The sequence below is a fragment of the Schistocerca piceifrons genome, chromosome 3, assembly GCF_021461385.2.
Source record: "Schistocerca piceifrons isolate TAMUIC-IGC-003096 chromosome 3, iqSchPice1.1, whole genome shotgun sequence".
Lineage (NCBI taxonomy): Eukaryota > Metazoa > Arthropoda > Insecta > Orthoptera > Acrididae > Schistocerca > Schistocerca piceifrons.
Window position 1 is genome coordinate 121495822 of NC_060140.1, and position 24156 is coordinate 121519977.

The window sequence follows — 24156 nt, forward strand, 5'->3', positions numbered from 1 at the left end:
ACTTTATTGTAGGTACATGTTAGTTGAGAGTATCATATGTATCAGTGCACTCAGGATGAGCAGGTGATAGCGCTTTGGGGCAACACAAAATAAAATACAACACTTTCTATGGAGGGCAACTCAAGTCTAAATATTCCACGTTGCATAAGGAGGACTGTATTAAATTGCCTACAACAACATTTCCTCCCAAGGCTGTCTACACTGCAGGCTTCAGGATGGCCGTAGCCTCCACTTTTTATTTAAGGGCGTTCCAACATTTCCGAATACGAAATTTAAAATACCTTGATCAGAATGTGCTGTCTGCAGCTTTTGTAAACCGCTTTTATGGATTGATAACGAACACTTGATGAGGCAAATACAGTTTGCAAAAATAGTCGTTTCTTTGAACGATAATTTTAAACAGTCGCAGTGGTCCTACTTATTCAACATAACATAAATAATCAGTCCCTCGTATCTACAATCAACAGACTACCCCCAAAATATATCTCTATCAGAGTTCCAGAGGCATAATATGGCATGCCTCTGGAACTCCGATAGAGATATATTTTGGGGGTAGTCTGTTAACTGTAGACTGGAACAAAAGTTATAGAAGAAAAAGTACCATAGATAACACAGTCTGGCCCGAAACTAGATAAAGAGAAACGAAGACGGAGACAAACTGATATGGATGTAATTAAGGATTCTTCAACAGAGCGTAAATGATAGCTAAAGTAAATTAAATTAACTCATTTTTCTGAATATTAAGATTTTTGTCTGTTACAACATTGGGAAGTTCCACATATCAAAAACGTACCTGCGATCCAAAGGTTAACATCTACAATTTCGTTTAAAGTCTACAATAACAATAAACTAAGGGTTGATTTTACTGTGAGGCACTATGTTTTCGTTCATAATTTGGAGACCTTGCCTCTTATGGATTTGAAATATTTCGGTATGAATCAATTTTCTGTTTTAATATTTTGAAATAAATAGCAAACTTCTTCAGATTTTGAAGTAAATATCGCTCACTGTGCACTGCACATATTTCTTTCGTTCATGTTACGTAACATCATCATGCGTATAAAGATTGTTTAATCTGGTCTGTTCTTCAGCTGGAATGGCATCCTTTCTGGGACTACAAAAATTATCTAGTTTTTCTTTCGTACTATGTTACTTGCGACTGCGCTTTTTCACTAAATTGCGTTATAATTCGTGTGGAAAGAGAAAGTTTTCCGCCAGGCAACGATTTGTATACTTTCGTCCGCAATTTTGGAAGAGACTGTTTTATTTACTAGACCTTCTATGTATACCCTTACAAGTTAACAATTCTCGACAATGAATCATTTCCCGCGATAGCGCGTATTGTGGGATATGAATATTTAAATATTTTAGGAGAGGTAACTGTAAGAAAACAAGTGGACGTGTAGATAAGTATAAGAAGTACAGAAGTACAGTGCGTACGATAAGGTGTACATGCACTTTCTTGGAATATAAGTGATAAAATGCGATATACTATCTGTCCTTCTACGACTAACACACGCGTGGATGGTGTATTACAGCTAAAAAAGTATGAACGGTGTGTCGCGCACCGAACCAGTGACTGCACGGCCATACGCAGAACTGCAGCGATGCGAAACCTTACTCACGCAGACGATTCCATTGATTTTCAGGTACGACCAAAATAGTTTACTCGCTTCATTTTGCATTATTATATGGGAAATTTTAGGAAAGCTCTGCCTGGTACTAACCTCACGCCGATGTTTTAGCTTTATCAATAATAAGCCTCCACTCCCAAATTATTTAAAGAATCGAACTCCCTTGCATTGTTAATGTGTTAAAATGTGACGCCATTCATGTAAAACATTTTTGGTTGATAATTATGTTGGATTGAATTAATTACAGTATATTCACCGTCATAGAATGAAAATATATAGAAAAGGTTTGAAACTATATCGAAAGTCTGTTAGCAGGGGCAAATTACTCTCATTATCAAACAGTGAATCAGTATAGTGTGAGTAATTTCTGCTCCGTTTTTCTCGTGTCTTCTTGCTTATAAGGTGACACCCTCTGAACTACATGGAGTACAGTGATATAGTTTTGCAGATACATACAGTGGTGACTCATGCTGAAGTTTTACTACATGAACAGCGAAAATGTAGTAGGCGATTAACATTTTTCCTTTCATTATTTTGTGGTAGGGTGCGAGGGAAGGGCAGGGGTCGACAAAACAGTTTCTGAGAGGTTTGAAATTGTATTTATTGTTTGTTGGAAGTTGCTAAGTCCTCTCAATCTCAAATTCTGGATGAATATAGTGCAGGGAGTATGCGTGTCCTGCCTCAAGATTTGTAGACAGTTTCCAGCTTTAATACTTGACTTATTGTGTAAAAACCTTCAGCGTAAGATTGTACCTCTTACTAAGTATATTATGACAGTGTTTTAAATTTTTCTATTTGGTGAATAATTACATGAAATACTGGAACTTCAGTTCCTTTGAAAACTGATAGATAGGCATTCTGCAAGGACGCCCGTGCGCTATGCACCATTTTCGTTTTCGTAGTTTTGTAGTATAAATGGTCGTCTTTCGCCTTCTGAATAAATTTAAACTGATCCACTTTAATGTGTGCATCTTGCGGTATATTATGTAAACTGGTGACTCTTCTGAAAGTTCACAGTGTTGCTGGTAACATAAATTTTATGAAATCAACTCATACCATTGCTGCTAGAGTATTTCACACAGTATTTTGTATCTGCTTTCTTGTAAATGATCCTCTGTAGCTGATGACTACATCTTCTGACACAAAGCACTTCCACAATTAACATGGGACCTCACTTTTCCGACCACATCACAGTAACCTAGAACTGAACGCTCTGTAGCATATTGAGCGAGCGTATCATTCACAGACAATCAGTATGTGTTTTTCTATTTGTGGTAAGTTCCTATGGGACAAAACTCCTGAGGTCATCGGCCGCTAGGCTTACAAACTACTTAATCTAACTTAAACTAACTTATGCTAAAGATAACACAAACACCTATGGCAGAGGGAGGACTCGAACTTCCGATGGGTGTGTACTCTTACAGTAATAGGTTACGCTGTATACCCAGATGGCTATTGAGAGTGAATGTATCTAGTTGCGAATGTCGTAATGTTAACTCAAAATTAATTTGGATTTGGCAGTTGAAATGGTGTCCTAGATGTGACAGTATATTGAAATTTTTATTAGATTACTTTCTCTCATTTACTAGTTAGTACAAAATGGAACTAGAAAACAATTTTTTGCGTCCAGTAAATACGTTTAGTGCGGCTAGTGTTAACTACAGCTTGTCTAGATGACAAGCATCGATAGTTTTCTTCAGGGAAACGTGTGTTGCATGAGAAGACCAGTGGACCATTCCAGTAGACCATTATACTTCTTGGCTGATGGCTGCATAAAAAAAGGAATGGAAGTGAGCATATTCTCAAGGCAGCTACTAAAGTCCACTAGATGGTGGTGTGTAGTCGTTTTAATAGCCCACTGCTTGTTGCCGGATGGCTGCTTCAGAACGAAATTAGAGTGATCGTTGTCTCAAGAAACTTACTGCAGTCCACTAGTAGGAGCACTCTTGTTATTTTAATAGATTATGCTTTATGGTCAAAGGCTATGTCAGAACCAGCGGTACTGGACAGCACCTCAAGGATCCTGCTAGGGCATTGTAGTAGGCGGACTGTACTTATTTTAGTAGCCCATCATCTTTCTTGGTCGATGGCTGTGTCAAAACGTAGTATGTGTGTGCATCTTCTCCAGGCACCCATTACAGTCCGCTGGTAGGAGAACCATTACTTTGAATAACCCCCAGTAGATATTTGCTATAGTGATCACTTCGATCATTACCTGCAGGTAGGTGATCACTATAGCAAATATCTATTAATACCAGTGTTGTTTGCCACTGTTTTGATTACAACCAAGGTAGATTCTTCCTACATGTCGCTGAAGGGCCTGAAGATAGCGTAGTAAAACACTGAAACTGGTTGCCAAATAAATAAGGCTGAAATTTGATGGCTGAAAGGTGTTTAATTTGACTTCCTAAAACTATGTAATATGAAAGTCACTGTAATCCGTTACATTGTCTACATGAGGATCATGTTTGAAAACTCGCAGAGTTCCTCTTCAGCAAAGGAATGAATGACTTGCTTGCGAAATTGTTTGTCATAACAGTACGGAATAGCCCATGAGCTGAGTATGTTAAATATGTTCGTCTATCTGTTACATTTGTATTATGCATATGTCAAAGGAGTCAGTGTCACAGACATCTTCTACATTAGTGTCAACAACATTACCCTATGACTACGAATAAATATCGTATAAATCTAAAGATTTTAGTCTGTATGTACACCAAGTGACGGAAAGTATCCGGACACCTCCAAAAAAATACGTTTTTCATATTAGATGCATTGTGCTACCACCTACTGCCAGCTACTCCGTATCAGCGACCTCAGTAGTCATTAGACATCGTGGGAGAGCAGAATGGGGCGATCCGCGGCACTCACGGACTTCGAACGTGGCCAGGCGATTGGGTGCCACTTGTCTCATACGTCTGTACGCGAGATTTCCACCCTCCTAAAATTCCCTATGTCCACTGTCTCCGACGTGATAGTGAAGTGGGAACGTGAAGGGACACGTACAGCCAAAAGCGTGCTGACCGACCTCGTCTGCTGAATGACAGAGACCACCGGCATTTGAAGAGGTTCGTAATCTGTAATAGGCAGTCATCTACCCAGGAAATCCAAACACAGAAATTGAAAACTGATTCAGGATCCACTGCAAGTACTATGACAGTTACGCGGGAGGTGAGGAAACTTGGATTTTATGGTCGAGAGGCTGCCCATAAGTCACACATCACGTCGGTAAGTGCCAAACAACGCCTCGCTTGGTGTAAGGAGCGTAATCATTGGACGATTGAACAGTGAAGAAAGGTTGTGTGGAGTGACGAATCACGGTACACAATGTGGCGATCCTATGGCAGGTTGTGCGTATGCAAATGCCCGGTGAACGTCATCTGCCAGCGTGTGTAGTGCCAACAGTAAAATTCGGAGGCTGTGGTGTTATGATGTGCTCGTGTTTTTCATGGAAGGGGCTTGTACCACTCGTTGTTTTGCGTGGCGTATTACAGAACAGGCCTACATTGATGTTTTAAGCACCTTCTTGCTTCCCACTGTTAGAGAGCAATTCGGGGATGGCAACTGCATCTTTCAACACGATCGAGAACCTGTTCATAATGCGTGACCTGTGGTGGAGTGGTTACACGACAGTAACATGCCTGTAATGGACTGATCTGCACAGAGTGCTGACCTGAATCCCATAGAATACCTTTGGGATGTTTTGGAACGCCGACTTCGTGTCAGGCCTCACCGACCGCCATCAATACCTCTCCTCAGTGCAGCACTCCGTGAAGAATGGGCTGCCATTCCCCAAGAAACCTTCCAGCACCTGATTGAACGTATGCCTGCGAGAGTGGAAGCTGTCATAAAGGCTAATGGAGTGTCAACACCATACTGAATTCTATCAATACCGATAGGGGGCGCCACGAACTTGTAGGTCATTTTCAGCTAGGTGTCCAGATACTCAGCTGTCGGGATAAAGTTATCGTAATTTTTTGCTTACGAGCTATACCTACTGTATTTATATTTTGAATGTGAGTACAGACTACTATACACAATTGCACAGTGCTGAAATTTCTGTACATACGAAAATGTAGAAGAATAGCTTAATTAGTGAAACAGAGAACAGATACAAATCGTTATAATATTTTTAGCATGTAGAGCTTTACACAATCAATGAAAAACGAAAGTCGTAAATATGTGACTAAAATACATTCAGTAGGGAAATCCATACTTTCAAAAAAGTGCTTATAGAATTGTGTACCTATCTGGTGAGAGGAACCATTGTAAGACAGAATGGGTGGGGGAAGACTGAGATTATAAAACATGGGTGGCTGATTTCATGGAACACTGTGGGAGTGGTGAATACGTATATGGTTATGAATAAATGCACTAATTGAGGCCCAGCCCAAATATAACAACTAGTCCGACCAGACCAGTCGTTAATTACAGAGTAAGGCCTGATAATCTGAACGGTTCTTAAATGGAGTGAAATAACTGCACGTTACTATATTTTCAAACGAAATATTTCTTACAAAACGCAGATCTTATCAAACTAACTGAAAATATTAAGTCTTCTCGTTAGAAGTAGGTAGTCAGTATAGCAATTTTCCCAAAGAAGCAGCTATTGAAATCATAAGAAAAACTTACTGAAGTATAAGGAAGTAACTGAACTTCTTCAGATAATTTTTTCTTTCAGATACTTTGTGTCCCACACTAAGGTACACAAGCAAACATGAAAATTGGATGACGTGTGATATCTAGCTGTACGGAAAAACATTGACCAACAAAAGTGACATACAAAAAAGATGGGAGACATACTTTTCACAACTTCTCAACTGCAATGACTCACACTCTTACTTTAAATTGGAAGAACGTGATACAATTGATACAGCTGATACAGTTACTACCCCATCAGTAAATGAAATAAAGCAAGCAATAAAGAAATTAAAGAATAACAAGGCTTGTGTCGAGGACAAGGTATATGCTGAGTTATTAAAGAATGGAGGCCCACAACTGGAATTAGAAATACAGGCGTTAATAGAACATTTTGGAGACAGAAACCACTTCTGCAGATTGGAAAACTGCAATTGTGTGCCCCATATTTAAGAAGAATGATCCACTTGTTTGTGATAACTACAGAGGAATTGTCTTACTGGATGTCACCTACAAAATCTTATCGAGCTGCCTATTAAACAGGCTGATACCAATAACAGAAGAACTGATTGGGGACTACCAAAGCGATTTCCGCAGAAACAGATCCACATTAGATCATTTATTCACCCTAAGACAAATAACTGAGAAGGCGCAGGAATTCAATGTAGATGTCCACATATTATTCGTAGATTTTAAAAAGGCCTATGATAGTATACACCGACAGACACTCCTAAATATAATGAAGGAGTTTAAAATACCTTCAAAATTAATCAGATTAGTTAAAATGTGTATAGATGAAACTTTATGTCGCATAATGACACCGGTTGGAGATACTGAAGATTTTAAGGTGTACACTGGACTGAGACAAGGGAATGCCATTTCACCTATTTCGTTTAACCTTATCCTAGAGAAGATCGATAGAGAATTTTCTAAAACCAGTCCACAAGGGATCCAGCTACAGGATGTGAACATTACAAGACATGCCTATGCAGATGTGGTAGCACTAATAAGTAGTTCCAAAAGAGAATTAATCAGAATGATGCAAAATTACTACAAAATTGCTGAGAAAACAGGATTACGTGTTAATGAAGAAAAGACAGAATACCTGCCCATAAGTAAGAAAACCACAAAAGATGCACCTCTGTCTGTAGATGGATTCAATTTCAAGACTGTTGACCACTTCAAGTACCTAGGAAGTCTTTTTAGTAACAACAGAACAGACATAGAAATAGATGCCCGTTTAACAAAAGTAAACAAGACACTTTTTAGTTTCATCAAAATTCTAAAAAAAAATCACTTAGCAGTAACTTCAAAATCCACTTATATCAATCGATCATTGTACGTGTGATGTTATATGGATGTGAAATGTTAATATTTAGAAAGGAAGATGAAGAAAAACTGTTAATATTCGAAAGAAATGTACTAAGGAAAATTTTTGGACCTGTGTACGACGAAAATAACATGGAATGGAGAATTAGAATAAATGAAGAATTAAGAGGGCTGTACAAACACCGTAACATCGTCGAAGTGCTCAAGAGGAGAAGGTTGAATTGGGCAAGCCATATAGCAAGAATGACAGAGAATACTACCTAGAATGGCATTCAGCAGAACAATAGATGGAACGAGAGGAAGAGGGAGACCCAGAATCAGATGGCGGGATAACATTCGGGAGGACACAACTAGGATGAACAGCAACAGCAACTGGACAAACAGTGCATTGGACAGGCAGAAGTGGAAGAGGCTTATAGAGCAGGCGTATGGTTCAAATGGCTCTGAGCACTATGGGACTTAACATCTATGGTCATCAGTCCCCTAGAACTTAGAACTACTTAAACCTAACTAACCTAAGGACATCACACAACACCCAGTCATCACGAGGCAGAGAAAATCCCCGACCCCGCCGGAAATCGAACCCGGGAACCCGGGCATGGGAAGCGATAACGCTACCGCAAGACCACGAGCTGCGGACGCAGGCGTATGATCGATAAGACCCTTGCCACATGTAAAGTAAAGTAAGTAAAGGTGATATCTAGCTAGGACACTGGTGAGCCGAGCGCGACTCGTGTTCGTGACGCTTATTACTTGACATCTTGCCTTTGCGGTACTGCCGTCCTGTTCCTTATCTGATTTTCTGGCGTCATTAAGTTGCTGGCCTGCCTACTCGTGAGTGGCAGCAGCAGCGGTATCGATAAGAGCTCTGTCGTACTATCTTTGGAGCGACTGCTGGTATTTCTGGGTCGTTGTCTGTGGGAGTTCAGTCAGGAGACAGCGACAGTGAGGTCCGGACAGCCAGTACTCGCTGACTGCTTGCGACACACAATGCACTGTCCGACAGAAGGAGACTGGAGTGGTAACGACCGTTGTTTGGTCGTTCGGTCGGTCGTCTCATTGGGCGACGTGTATATGGTCTTCTGACCATTTCTGGGCCCTCGTCAGTTGGTCATTTTGCGGGACGTGGGTCGGTTCCTTCCTTGTGCAGAGATGTCAGCTGGCCAATAGGCAAGTGTTCCCTGTACATGATTGGCTCCGAGCGAGTGTGCCCGGGTCGCCGGGTCTCCGAGTTCTGAACAGACATGGAATTGAGTCAGGATGGAGCTTCAGTGAGCTCCGGACAGCCAAGACTCGCCTGAATGTTCCTGACACACATGACTTGGGTGGGAACGACTGAGCGGTTATTTTAATGCTGTTTGCGTCCTGGAATAGGCAGTCGGTCGGTTGGGGCAGAGCAGTGAGGAACTATCTGCGGCGAAGGCATTAGCGTAGTGTTCCGCAGTGTGTTTTACCTCGCCACTGTCCGATAGGGCGTGTAGTTCGACAGATCTTGGTGTTTCTTCATATTTTTCAGTGGTTGTTGTGCCTTGACTGTTTTTAGACGCCAATATTCTGTCCTAGCTGACATTTTTCCTTTATCGTGCCGTTGGTCGACTGGAAATGAATTGAATAGGTTGTTGGTCGGTCCTTGAGCCGTCTCTGGGTCGGGTTCCCATCCAATTATTTAACCTTACTTTTGGCTGCCTGTCTCACCTAGAATTATGTTAGAGTTACCTCCTCAGGCCGACCCTTGGAAAACTTCTGAGCGCCACTGTTCTACATCTACATCTACATCCACATCCATACTCCGAAAGCCACCTGTCGGTGTTTGGCGGAGGGTACTTTGAGTACCTCTATCGGTCCTCCCTTCTATTCCAGTCTCGTATTGTTCGTGGAAAGAAAGATTGTCGGCATGCCTCTGTGTGGGCTCTAATCTCTCTGATTTTATCCTCATGGTCTCTTCGTGAGATATACGTAGGAGGGAGCAATATACTGCTTGACGCCTCAGTGAAGGTATGTTCTCGAAACTTCAACAAAAGCCCTTACCGAGCTAATGAGCGTCTCTCCTGCAGAGTCTTCCACTGGAGTTTGTCATCTCCGTAACGCTTTCGCTATTACTAAATGATCCTGTAACGAAGCGCGTTGCTCTCCGTTGGATCTTCTATTTCTTCTATCATCTGGTATCGATCCCACACCGGTGAGCAATACTCAAGCAGTGGGCGAGAAAGTATACTGTAACCTACTTCCTTTGTTTTGGGATTGCATTTCCTTAGGATTCTTCCAGTGAATCTCAGTCTGGCATCTGCTTTACCAACGATCAACTTTATATGATCATTCCATTTTAAATCACTCCTAATGCCTACTGCCAGATAATTTATGGAATTAACTGCTTCCAGTTGCTGACCTGCTATATTGTAGCTAAATGATAAAGGATCTTTCATTCTATGTATTCGCAGCACATTACACTTGTCTACATTGAGATTCAATTGCCATTCCCTGCACCATGCGTCAATTCGTTGCAGATCCTCCTGCATTTCAGTACAATTTTACGTTCTTACAACCTCTCGATATACCACAGCATCATCCGCAAAAAGCCTCAGTGAACTTCCGATGTTATCCACAAGGTCATTTATGTATATTGTGAACAGCAACGGTCCTACGACACTCCCCTGCGGCATACCTGAAATCACTCTTACATCGGAAGACTTCTCTCCATTGAGAATGACATGCTGCATTCTGATATCTAGAAACTCTTCAACCCAATCACACATTTTTTCTGATAGTCCATATGCTCTTACTTTGTTCATTAAACGACTGTGGGGAATTGTATCGAACGCCTCGCGGAAGTGAAGAAACACGGCGTCTACCTGGGAACCCGTGTCTATGGCCCTCTGTGTCTCGTGGTTTTAGATTGTGATTTTCTTTTGGTCTGAAGTACTGTGCGAGGCCTTCAGCCGTTTATTAGTTTAGCTTGTTTTAATTTTAAAATAAGGCCTTCAGCCTACTTAAACTGAGTTTTCTAGATTGATTTGTTTAAAACTAATTTTAAGAAGGAGATTTGGTACCATTTGAAATCTTTTTTATCCAGGCCTTAAACCTTGAGTTGTTCTATGTTCAGTATGTGGCCTTCAGCCGAGCTTTTACGTCAAATATTTTTCAGATAAGACCTTCAGCCGTCTTAAGGTGAAATCTGGAAAGTCACTCGCTTAAAACTTTGAATTTTCTTCTCTATTTGAAATTCTTGTTATCCAGGCCTTAAGGCCTCAGTTCTTCTATGTTCAGTATGTGGCCTTCAGCCGAGTATTTATGGAATTTTTTTGTGTAAGACGTTCAGCTGCGTGTATTTCTTAAAGCAATTTTTAATAACTTGTGTTCAGGCCTTCAGCTGTATTGCTTTTTTAATCCTTTTAAGGGCATGTGAGATTAAGTGTTTTTAGGAAACAAAGCTTGTGTGTTTTGTGCATCTGACAGTAACTGATTTTGGCCGCTTTCCACAACCATAACCTGATCCGCTCTGCCCTGCGAACCCAGATTTCAACTGGGTAACATCTTCTTATGGAATAGTTTTTTTACTTATAACCTTGACTTTAAAGTATCATTTTATATATTACAAACGTTCTGATCCGGGGCGATCTGCAGATTGTAATGTTTGAAAAAGCACTTCAGAGCCAAAATAGCATTTAAATATTTTAGCACTCAAGTATTTCTTCGAATATTATGGTATGATTTTATTTTATTGGCGATACGTCGATTACACAATTATGCTCATTGACTGGAGTGATGAAAGCGTATTTTTAGTAGTTTGCATTGTTATTTAATTCCATGACTGGAAATGAGGTAGACAAGGGTTAAACTTTATATATCTGAGGTTTGAGAATAATCATTGGCAACATACGTTCATCATTTACCATTATCTAGTACTGCTGCGAACTTCATAGCGCCTCATGTTAGTTTTTCTTTCATAAAAGCCTTTTACTTGCAATTATTAACGAAATGCTGCAAATTGCACTTTCAGAAACCAGCAAGTGCTTCAAACCTTTAGATGTATTGACACTAGTACGATACAGAGAAACAGATAGGAAGGAAACATAGTGATTAGATCATCGTAATTGGGTGTACACAAGAGAGTAAGTCCATAAAATTTCCGAACGTGACATATTTTGAGGAAATCTCTGATAGAATTGCATATACATTTCAAAAATCAATTGTGGAAATAGGTTTTCGTACGAATAACACAGTTAATTTAAAAGTAGCATAACTGGAAGGAAATATTTTCAGTGTCATAAAGTAGGAATCTCGATATTAAATATGTCGTTGCTATGATATACGTAGGAAAAAGAGTTGTGTAATTGAATTGCAGATCGAGAAGCATACTGGGAAAACCAACAACCACCCTTCGGCATTAAACGCTGCTCTATGGGAAAATTTGAGTTCTGCCAGTCGTATTTAAGAGAATCAGAATGGTGTCAGAAAGTGAAAAAGTTCGGAATGTGTGAGCGAGAGGACCATAAAAAAGCTTCAGAGAGAGGTGTCCCACCCACACGCCCTGAACATGATCCCCTCTGAGGAGAGGCGTAGCCGATGTGTCGGAATATGTGATGGGCGCCAATCCTACAGAAATATAACCATAGGCCTTCCTGCCCACAGCCCTAAAAACTGGTTGCAACCCCTAAGTACAGTACGCCTACGGAGAGTACTGCAAATTTTGCTGAACACTTAAGTCAGGCCACTAAATACCGCATCAGCCCAAAATGTTTCGAGACTGGATTGAAGTTGAGAAGTTGGTTGCAGTGCTTCAGCTGTTCTACACAGTCTCTTTCTACTTCAGTATAACTCTTAGAAGGACTTTTTTCGCATTGTGTCCCGCTTGCGTGTTGCATTGGCCTGAATGTCGGCTTTGTCGTCAGAGCGTTGGCCCCTCATGTGAATTTCTGCACTTTGTCGTTTTGTGATTAGTTGTTATAGATAACACTAAGTCTAGTCACTGATGATGGTTTTCTCCAGAAAAGAACCGTCCTCGTTTTACATTTGAAATAAGTTGCAGCAGGCGTCCATGCGTCGTCGTTTTTATTTCAGAGTCCAGATGTCCGCGACGAACTTACCACATAGTGTAACCTCCGAACAGAAAAAATAATTATAATATGCACATTTAGTGTAACCTTCCAACAGAAGAAACCTCATTTAAGTTCCCAATAGAAAAATTTCTTTCCAATAACAAAATTCCAAGTTTTAATGTGACCTTCCATTAAAGACTGGCTGCATATCGGGATTAATAAGTTTTGACGTTAGCAGCGCTGCATCATGGCACTGTGAAATCATCCTGAATAAACTGAAAAGTTATTACGTCACAATGACGTCGCCGGGTAACACTGTCTGAGCCGTAGCGATCGTTACTGGCGCGCCAGTCTCTTGGAAGTCCATTATCGATCCTTCGATGTTTCTTATCCTTGCTTGCCTTGTGGCAGTTGACGGTTTGCTCGGGCGACCTGCTGAGATGCCGCGAGGTACGAGGTGGGAAGCAACCACGTATATGTGGAGTTGGTTGTACGCGGTCTGCCGGTTGAGGATGGAGGATGTGTGCTGGCCGGCTGCATGTCTGCTCTCCTGATTTTGCTCGCCGTGCCTTGCGACCGCCTAGCTAGGGTTGCTGCCTGGTGTATCCTACACGAGCCATACCGGACGTCCAGTAGAAGTTAAGCAGCCTTGTTTTTCTTTTAAAGAAAAGGAGCAAATGTATAAGACCTTTTGTAACCAATTTTGGTGGCCTCGTAAGTGTGGCCTTAGCGTTTACACTGCCTTTCGGGAGAGCGAATTCTTCGAAATTTAAATAGTTGGGGTTCCCTGTCCTTTATAATCTTCTGGGGGTTTCATTTGAATTTTCTCTTTGGGGTTCCTTCCTTGTGCTTGGTTAAATGTTTACTTATATAGCGGGAAGTGACTCCTGGTTAAAACTCGGAGAATGTGTTTGATGTTACTGCCGCCTCTGGCATTCGTCTTTTCAATTGTCATCGCTTCGAGCGACCTGGTGTCATTCCTCGTTTATTAATGCTGGTTTATGTGTACTTAATTTTGAATTGGCCATTTGAATTAATATTTTGGAGCGCAGTATAGCACTAAGGCAACCTCATTGTATACCACCTTGTGCCCCGGTCTAGTACCTCAGTTTTCAGTGGCACGAGTTAGCTCCACTACCGGTTTTACTGATGTGCTCCCTTCAAAATCTTGTCTTGTGTAAGTTTGCCCCATGTGTGTCTGGGAACACAGAGATGAGCTTTAGTGTGACTTCAGTGCTAGTCAGTTAATTGAATCATCATTTTGGCTTGGCTTCCACTGAAGACTTTGAGTGGAGCGTAGTGTGTTATTCATTTAATTACTGTAAGTTTGTTTATTTAATGGGGAGCAAGACATTTAAAGACTGTTGGTATTAACTCACCTAGTTGCTGCGTGTTGCTAATTCGTTCCAAATGGCCTACTACTTATTCAATGGCAAGGCCGTTGATTAGTTGGTTACTGTGAGTACAAATTCACGCTATTTATTTGTTACCGAAATTGTTAAAGTGTCTGTGTCGTGATTCTATCACTAGCTACGTGTTTGAGCTAAATTGTCATAAACCTTACATTGCCTACTTAAAATTTGTTGTCAGCAGAAACCCTTAAGAGACAAAGTTTTGTCACTGCTTATGCTGATGTAATAAACGAGTGATAGTAGAAAAAAGCAAAAAAAAAATTATGAATCGTGTTACAAACCGGACACAATAGGAAGGACCAGGCCCCTTTGCTTTTTTCTTTTATCTCTCGTTTATTACATCAGAGAAATTTCAGGCGTTTCCTCTCACCACGAAGAACGCAGTGGCCGGCGGCTTTCGCTTAACGACTCAGGGCAGTGGCATTCACGTACAGTTGTCAGTGCTAACAGACCAGCAACACTGCGTGAAATAACCCAGAAATCAATATGAGACATATCGTTAGTGCAGCGAAATCTGACGTCAATGGGCTATGGCAACAGACGACCGACGCGAGTGCCTTTGCTAACGGCACGACAACGCCTACAGCATCTCTCCTGGCCTCGTCACCATATCGGATCGACCCTAGACGATTGGAAAACAGTGGCCTGGTCAGATGAGTTCAGATTTCAGTTGGTAAGAGCTGATGGTAGGGTTCGAATATGCCGCAGACACCAAGACGCTATGGATCCCAGTTGTTGAAAAGGTAATGTGCAAGCTAGTGGTGGCTCCATAATGGTGTGATCTGTGTTTACTTGGAATGGACTGAGTACTGGTTATGTTACGCTACCTGGAGACTGAGACGCCCTGCTAAACCCGAAGGACAGGACAGGTATTTTAAATCGAGGAAAGGTGCCAAAATAAGGGGCTGACAGTTACACTCGACATCCAACTTAATGATATGATCAAACATTACAAGAGCCCAAAAGAAATTTTTTTTAAAACACACAGCTTTAATCTTTGGGACTTAATTACCAGCTGAAAGCCACTTTAATTTAAAAACGGCTCAAAGCCAATAACTTAAACCGCAAGCATAATCTGAAATTTAAAAGGCAAGCCTTACCTTACAACCGCTCTTTATTTAAGCTGAAGGCCCAAAGAATCTGAGATTTTAAGTGCAAACAATTTGAATTCAAAATCGGCTGACAGCCTAACACTGAAGGCTAAACATCATTAAATTAAAAAAAAACAAAGGCGTTTCTTAAAACTGTTCTTAACTACGCAAAACTCGACCAAAATTTTAAAGGCAAAACCTTACCTTTAAACAGGCTGAAGGCCCAAAGAATCAGACACTTCAAGAGCAAACAAGTTAATTTCAAATCAGCTGAAGCCCTAACACTTCAAAATTCCATAACATTAATTTTTTTAATACCAAAGGCCTTACGTGAAACATTTCTTTAATTTAGGCTGTAAGGTGTCAGGAAAATCCAACACCTTCCATGAAAACCCTGACATGATAAGCAAATCCAGTAGTATGCCACATAGCTCCGAATAAATCGTGACATTAAATTAACCAAAGTAATACGAGTAACGAGTGAGCAAATGAAATACCACAGACTAACACAAGAATGCCTAAATGCATGTCATACCTTCCCACCGTGAGACAGACGCAGATCCAAGGGAAGAAACGAGAACAGAAGCCGAGAGCAGAACCGTGTTTAGCTAGAAGGCCCTACGATAAGGGACGGACACCCACGTCGCAAGCTAACCACCAGGACCACCCCCCAGCCCATGTTAAAAGATAGAGCCCTCCAGAAGAACAGTATAGGTCTTACGATAACACTAAAAGGGCCACACCAGCTGCAAGTTTTGGTATGAGACTTTTTCGCGTTCAAACTTAAAAACATTGCCCCACCACGAAAAGTATAACGTTTCTCATTGGATAGACCGAATTTTTGTAGGCGGAGCTTAAGGTTAACATTGAGACCCTGATTGGTCAGATGAAAACACAGCCAGATAGTTTTTTTTTTAAACCAACTTCGGTAAATTGTAGTAAGGAGGAGAGAGTTGCTTTCGAGACGGCGAGATGTGAGGAGCTGCGCCGCCCTGACGCTGCCTAAACACCGACAAGGTAATGAACGCACGCGATGCCGCATTTTTGAGCGCATAAGGCTTCACTCAGAACTGCAGAAGTCTCATCTGTTACATCCCCTTTTTACGTAATACTAGTGTCGATCGTCAATTGAAGCTCATGGTATTCACATTTTATACGTAAGTTAAAATCTGACACGCGATGATTTTTCTGTTATATAATTATTGAGAAGCCACATCAGCCACTGTAATTTACTACAAGTTAGTTAAGTAATTGAGGATCACTGTAGACCATTTTGATAGTTTTCTCTATTGTGAAACTTAATTTAAACCTAGATTATAGATGTGATATGGCATAGGTCATCCTTCGATCCATTTTAGAACTTGGAAACCCATTCAGGGAATAGTCGTTCACATTTTTGTTGAACGCAGTTGGTTTTTATCATCCTGTATTAAAACATTTCCTTTTATCAATACTGCAATTTATAAACAATGTTTTGTGAGTAGAATAAAATTTCCAATGGTAAACTTAACTGCTTTTTCGACGTTATTTTACCAGCTAACTAAAAATAGGAAAGCCTTGAACCCCTTGCACTAAATTTAGTTAATATTAAGATTCTTTTACAGGGAGTGCAGTGGATCTGACGCTGAAATCATTAAGTATTTGGTTATATCATCGCTAGTCTCACTGAATTCTTCTGAACTCTACATGTCATGCGTGGTCTGGCGTCTCCTTACCAGCAACAGGTCCCAGGTTCAAACTAGTCAATTCCCTAAAAAACACGCTCAGAGCATCGTTGTGCGAAAGTGCTAGGGAGACACGACATAGAACAACAGACACCACGCAGAATGTTAGAGAATGGTGACCCTGCCAGGATGGTAAAATACCATGATTGAAGGGCGACCACATACCTAACTAGGTCAGAAAAATATCCTGTTGAAAAATTTTCGTCGTAAAAATTTTTTTCCTAAAGTTAAAATAGTCGAAAACATTAGCTGCAGCGATAGATAGTAAGAAAGTATTCAATAGAAAGTGAGACATTGTAGCAGAGACAATAGCATAATTAAGTTGTGAATTTTAATATTGTTAGAATTAAGTTTTCTGTCGAATGTAAGCGCAAAGGTGGCGGATACATCGTTGACAAGTTGGTTCTGACCCAACAAGTAAGTGAATGGATTGTCAAGTCGTGTGTGCAAAAAGTTTATGAAACGCGTGAGATCGTATGAGCGTATGTTGACGCGAAGTAGGGAGCGTGAATTGCTTTTAGAACAGAAAATAACGGATTCGGAAAGATTAGCAATGGCAGATCGAGACCTTGACCGATTTGAGGTAGAGACCCAGCATGAAGCTGGACAGAGAATAGAGGACAGTACAACAGAAGATGCAGTATCGCGAAAAATAGGACAGATAACGCACCATAACGAGGATAATGTACGTCAAGTCAGCATACGACAGAGAGCAGGAAAGCAGAGAGACAGTCGATGAGGATTCTAACTTGCGTCTTGAATACGTAGAACCCATAGTACAAGTAATCAGAGCTCCCTCACGACAGAGTACAAGGAATGCGAACAGAAACGTGTCACTGCACAGTTCAGTGCAATCGGTTGCAAACCAACTCTTTGGCGAAAACACGGAGCGTAGGACGTCGGAAGAAAACGCAATAAGACCCACCAATCTGGCAGAATTATTACAATTAATGACGGAAATCACGACAAGACAAAATAAAGAAATTGCGAACCAAATTAAAATTCAGAATGCAGAAACGACAAAACAAATTGCAGAAACCACGAGACAAATGCGTGAGATTAAAGAACAAAACAAAAAATTCAATTACACCTATGTCATATTGAAGACGAGGCAAAAGAATCTCGAGAAGTGATAGGAAACTTAATAACAGGTCACAATCAATTGAAAACAGACATTGACAAGGTACAAGCGAACGTACAAACACTGCGTAATGACATTCAGTACGAGACCAAAACATTAAGTAACAACGCCCAGGGAGAAGTCAAGAAACTAGAGAAACAGATAGACGTAATTACTAGACAAGCAGCAGGTACAGCGCGTGAAATTGTTGAAAACAATGTGTTACACAAACGTATCACAAAAGCAGCGCTGAAAAGATATGATAACCACATAGTCAAAATAGAAGCGCAAACGAAGCGACAATTTCAGTAATTGCGAACAGAGTTGTTGCAAACGATTGAAGAGCGTAGTGAACAGGATCGAACAAGCACTGAGTCTGCAACCACATCCGTATCTGTAACAGCACCGGAAAAACAAGCAGTTAACGAAGGTATCATGCATTTTCGATTCCAATCACAGGCGGAAAGTAACATGCGTGAAATCAGACAGCCTGCACCACAACAAACACGTTTCGAAATTCTTGATGAACAAACGGCACCACAAACACATGCAGAACCACAAATGTATGTCTCAAGACAGTTTGGATCGTGCAATGAAGCGGCAAGGTTAGCCAGACAAGATACCGAACCAATACCTGACAATGGAAAGAGTACAGTGTAATGCATTCAGCTACACGTTCACAACCGATGGAAGAAAATTATTGCGTACCACTCCAACGATACTACGCAAGGGTACGCGAAAGTTACAGTGGACAATATCCAATGGATCTACCACAACCGGAAAGACGACGGGAGAAATGATCAGAAACAAAGTGGCGAAGAATCGCGAATTTCATATGGAACTATGACGAAGTACGACAACGATCATTTCCTCACAGTCAGAAAGTTTCACCACTTTCGAGAAGGAAACTCATTACATCCACGAACTTTTATTGATCAATTCCGAGTAGGATTACCAGAACACTGGACGCTAGCACACAAATTAGACTTTATATGTGCACACATGTCAGGAACAGTCGCAGATACCATGCAGAATGTTGCAGCGACATGCCGATCGTACGAAGATTTCAGAGAGAAGTTTCTCTCACGATATTGGTCCAGCGAAGCACAGAACATAGTGAAGTACGAATTATTACAGAACCCATATTTTGAGAATTCAGGAGAAAAGAGTCCCTTGAAATTTTTCGAAGTAATGGCAAACAAAAATCAATGCTTAGATGTACCATACAGTGACGGAGAGTTGATTAAATTCTGCGCGATGAAGTTACCATTCAAATACCAGCAATCATTAGTAGGTCGCGGAGGCAATGACGTCGAAGCATTTAAAGGTATTTTAAGGGAACTAGAGTTCATATTTTCGGAAGATGACGCAAGAAAAAGACGAAGCGCACGTGAAAACGAAAGCAAAAAGCAGTGGAAACCACAAGACACAGTACGAAGAAACAATAATTACGAACCACGTGATAACTTTGCACCAAGAAACGACAATAGATTTCAACAAAGAACCGGTTATGGATTTAGAGGAGAATATGGCAATAACTATAATTCACCCAGGAACGGCAACAACTATTACAGAGGGAATAACGACAACCGGAACGGGTATTGGAGCGCCAGTTGACCGACAAACTATCAACAAAGAAACCAATATCAACAAGCTGAACAAGAAAAGAGAATACAGATAGAAGAAGTGGAGGTAAGACCACCAAACCCCGATAAACGTTCTAATTGACAGCTAAGCGCCCATGCCAAAGGGAATGACGCACCGACCCAGGACAATTGCAGCACCTTGAACAGAGAAGTAAATACCTTATCACGAGAAGATAAGAAGGAAGAAACAAATCTGCAGGGACTAGATGAAAACGAAGACAGGAAAATAATAATATCGTGTTGGGACGAAATTAATTGGGAGAATACTGACGAGGAAGATGAATTACCAGAGGCATGCACAACGAATGTAGGACGAAAGGAAGAAGTAACGAGTATTGCAGAGCTATTTGAGATGGAAACCAGCGAAAGCGAATTCAATGAGGATAATGCGCAGTCGACAGAAGTTGAAAATAAGTTACTAGTGGGCACAGAACCCAACGTATATAATGAAGGAAGTTATGAAGCGATAATTAGAGCATCTAGATGCGATTATGTGGAAGTAGCGACGAAGAAGAAGATAGACGAGGATGAGGAAAAAGTAGAGGATGTTGAAGAAAGCGTAAATGAAGGAAGAAAAAAGATAATAAAAGAGAGAGAAGTAGCAGTCGAAGCTTATCCTACAGAAAGTTCGAATTCACAGGGGAAAGTCCTGAAAAGATTCATGTATGATTCAGTGGAGGATTCGTTGATGCAAGAAAAAGAAGAACAGAACCAACCCTTTCAAATTCAACCAATTGCGAAGGCCATGGTTAAGCATATCACAGTCAATATTGTAATTGATAGCGGAAGTGAACTGAATGCGATCTCAGAATATTTATTCATGCAGTGTAATGCCAATGAGGAATTGCCAGTTCTGAAAACAAGTAAGATTAAAGTAAGAGGTCCTATTAGAAACAATGCTGCGGAAGTTACGAGACAAACTAGGTTAACTCTTTCGTGCCAAGGTCAAAAGATCGAAGCCAACTTTGTGATTATACCTAAACTAACTGTAGATTTGATTATAGGTGCGGATATTTTAAATGAGAGACGAGCGATAATAGATATGGGGAAAGGTAGCGTAACATTCGGGAATGTCACACTTCTCTTTGAGCAAAAGCTAAAATTAGAAGAAATACCAGTTATAATTAAACAATTAAGAATGATGTGAGATAAAGAGGATGAAGAATTAGAATGGTATGCACAAAAGGGGGAATCGCCTCAACTCATGTTAGAAGTCCATAAAGAAATCGTCGAAAAATTGCAAGAAGTTCAAGGTATTTCGGAACACAGTAAAAGACAATTAGAGGGTATTTTACGAGATAAAGCAGAGGTATTTTTATCTAAGACTGGCAGTATTAAACACTTTCAGTACAAGTTTGAAGATTAATTTTATTACTGGTAAATAATCAGCACAATATTTCAAGATTATGTTGCAGATAAGATCATCAGGAGAAAGAATAATGAAGAGAGAGGAAGGTGGGAAAAAGAAAGTAGTTTCAATAAAAACAAAAACAAAAATAACACCAATAGTACTACAGCTTAAGGTGAGGGGATAAAGCATAGATAGCCTAACAGCATGAAATACTAAAATGCTATACACCACGACACTACACAAAAATAAAAAAAACGAATTTGAGGATTCTTGTAGAAGTTAAGACTATAAATATCTTAGAATTGTAACATGGAAAGGGCGCCGGAATTTGTAAAGCTTTTTAAGAAGGTGTAAAACAATGTAGGTACTAGACATATGTTAGATGATTATAAGTAAAACTTTTTGCAAGAACCTTTGTAAAAACTCCAGAAAAGACCAGTTGCAACGACCCACAAGTTTCAACGTGAGAAGTATCAAGAAAGAAAAAGGACGTAATTAGCAAGACACGATTCCTATAAGGCGGAAGCGTCGAGAGAAGGGAAAGGATGGCGAGACCAACAGTGGGCCCTTGTATCGGATGTGGGCAGTAAATCTGCCTGCTAAGCTGAACCCTGCTGTGACAGAACACGAAAGGTCAAGAGGGTCTTGGGATGCCCCAACTCAGCGGAGCGAGCAAAAAACGGCCCGACGAGAAGACCGCTTGGGCAAGCCACCACTGGCAGCAAAATATTTCTAAAAGTCACAATACTGCTATTAAACAGCACGCTGATGCACGACACTGAAGAAAACTTCCACAAAGTAAAAATGATACGCCCAAACAATTTATCAAACTGTTACTAAGAGGAGAACTTCAAACCGACTAGTTATCAATAAATATTTCCATATCCTGCCCAGAGAAGAACCAAGAATCAAGTAAGAACCAGAGAAAAGGCAGGAAGAACAGAAGTTTGAAGTTCGCAAGATTGAGACCAAGAAAGAAGATGGGTGAAGAACAGATGACATACCTTCCCAAATCCCTATCTTATTGTAAACTACTCGTCTGCGAAGTATTACTACAAAAAACGACCGCTTTCAGTGACACATAACGAAGACTTTCATGCATACAAAGCCATTAAACCATGAGATTCTGCACTCACAGCTCCATTCCATTATGGGACCTCCACAACAGCAACATACACTTGCAAAGCCAACAAGGAACGACGAACGAAGCTGTACATCAAATACTTGCCCACATCCATCTCGCTCAAGTCCATCACCTTCATGCAAAAACATTCACCAACCTCGGGCTTAAACATTGATGGGATTGTGTGAATGTGTGAAATCAATTTATGTAACGTAGGAATTGTGCAAAAGAAACGTGTGAAAAACAATAAGTTAAGCACACCAGACAGCTAATAAACCACAAAATAATAGTCATTGACTATGGACTTAAGTAAAAAATAGACTATCAATAAAATTAAGTCATTAGTTCTGAAATGGACAGTATATAAAGAACAAAAGTAAGGCATAATAAACACTAAAAGTATATGCCACTTATTTTGTCCTCATAAAAATAAAATAATAACTATATTTTACTTATTTTCTCCTTATAAAAACAAAGAATAAAAAATTATCTTGTTGGATGTTTTCCCTTTTTTTAACATTTGTACCATTTGTTAGGATAATATCTCAATACTTGTGTATGTACATTTCTTTGTCAAAGCAATTCTTGGAAATAATTTTTATTTGTTAGTGTAACAATGTTGAAAAGAGTGTCTAGAAACAAAAACATTTTTACTTGTACATGATATTTAGAAAATGTGTTAGGAGTACATTTTACTTTATTACTACATTTATAAAAAAAAATATTTATAAGAAAATCGATGTGAAATACTCCTCACTTTCGATAACAAACTTCTTAAAAAACAAACTTCACACTTAAATAAAGAAAGAAAATAATTAAAAATAAATAATAATAATAATAATAATAATAATAATAGCATAAAAATATTCTTCTCTTGTCAATATAAACATATTTTTGAGAATAATGTGGAAGAATATAAAAATATAAATTAGTAATACAAACTAGCAAATAACCAGAATAACGTGGCTGAACAGTAGGCAACAAAATTTAGATTAAGAAATAATTTTTGATTAACTTACAAAATGATTCAATCATTGCCCAACTTCAGTGCAAAAATTAAGTTCGAAGGGTGGTGATATGTAAGGTGTCAGGCAAATCCAACACCTTCCATGAAAACCCTGACATGATAAGCAAATCCAGTAGTATGCCACATAGCTCCGAATAAATCGTGACATTAAATTAACCAAAGTAATACGAGTAACGAGTGAGCAAATGAAATACCACAGACTAACACAAGAATGCCTAAATGCATGTCATACCTTCCCACCGTGAGACAGACGCAGATCCAAGGGAAGAAACGAGAACAGAAGCCGAGAGCAGAACCGTGTTAAGCTAGAAGGCCCTACGATAAGGGACGGACACCCACGTCGCAAGCTAACCACCAGGACCACCCCCCAGCCCATGTTAAAAGATAGAGCCCTCCAGAAGAACAGTATAGGTCTTACGATAACACTAAAAGGGCCACACCAGCTGCAAGTTTTGGTATGAGACTTTTTCGCGTTCAAACTTAAAAACATTGCCCCACCACGAAAAGTATAACGTTTCTCATTGGATAGACCGAATTTTTGTAGGCGGAGCTTAAGGTTAACATTGAGACCCTGATTGGTCAGATGAAAACACAGCCAGATAGTTTTTTTTTAAACCAACTTCGGTAAATTGTAGTAAGGAGAAGTTAGGAGAGAGTTGCTTTCGAGACGGCGAGATGTGAGGAGCTGCGCCGCCCTGACGCTGCCTAAACACCGACAAGGTAATGAACGCACGCGATGCCGCATTTTTGAGCGCATAAGGCTTCACTCAGAACTGCAGAAGTCTCATCTGTTACATCCCCTTTTTACGTAATACTAGTGTCGATCGTCAATTGAAGCTCATGGTATTCACATTTTATACGTAAGTTAAAATCTGACACGCGATGATTTTTCTGTTATATAATTATTGAGAAGCCACATCAGCCACTGTAATTTACTACAAGTTAGTTAAGTAATTGAGGATCACTGTAGACCATTTTGATAGTTTTCTCTATTGTGAAACTTAATTTAAACCTAGATTATAGAT

At 40.1% G+C, this 24156-nt stretch overlaps 1 protein-coding gene across 1 annotated transcript in view; it reads left to right on the plus strand.

The window, feature by feature from the left end:
* The first annotated feature begins 1579 nt into the window (after positions 1-1579).
* Positions 1580-24156, plus strand: part of LOC124788450 (solute carrier family 22 member 7-like) — a 158364-nt gene continuing 135787 nt past the window's right edge. Inside the window, exon 1 of the mRNA XM_047255722.1 lies at positions 1580-1649. Within this exon, the coding sequence (XP_047111678.1) occupies positions 1608-1649 (42 nt within the window). The 5' untranslated portion in view covers positions 1580-1607. The remainder of the gene's footprint in view (positions 1650-24156) is intronic.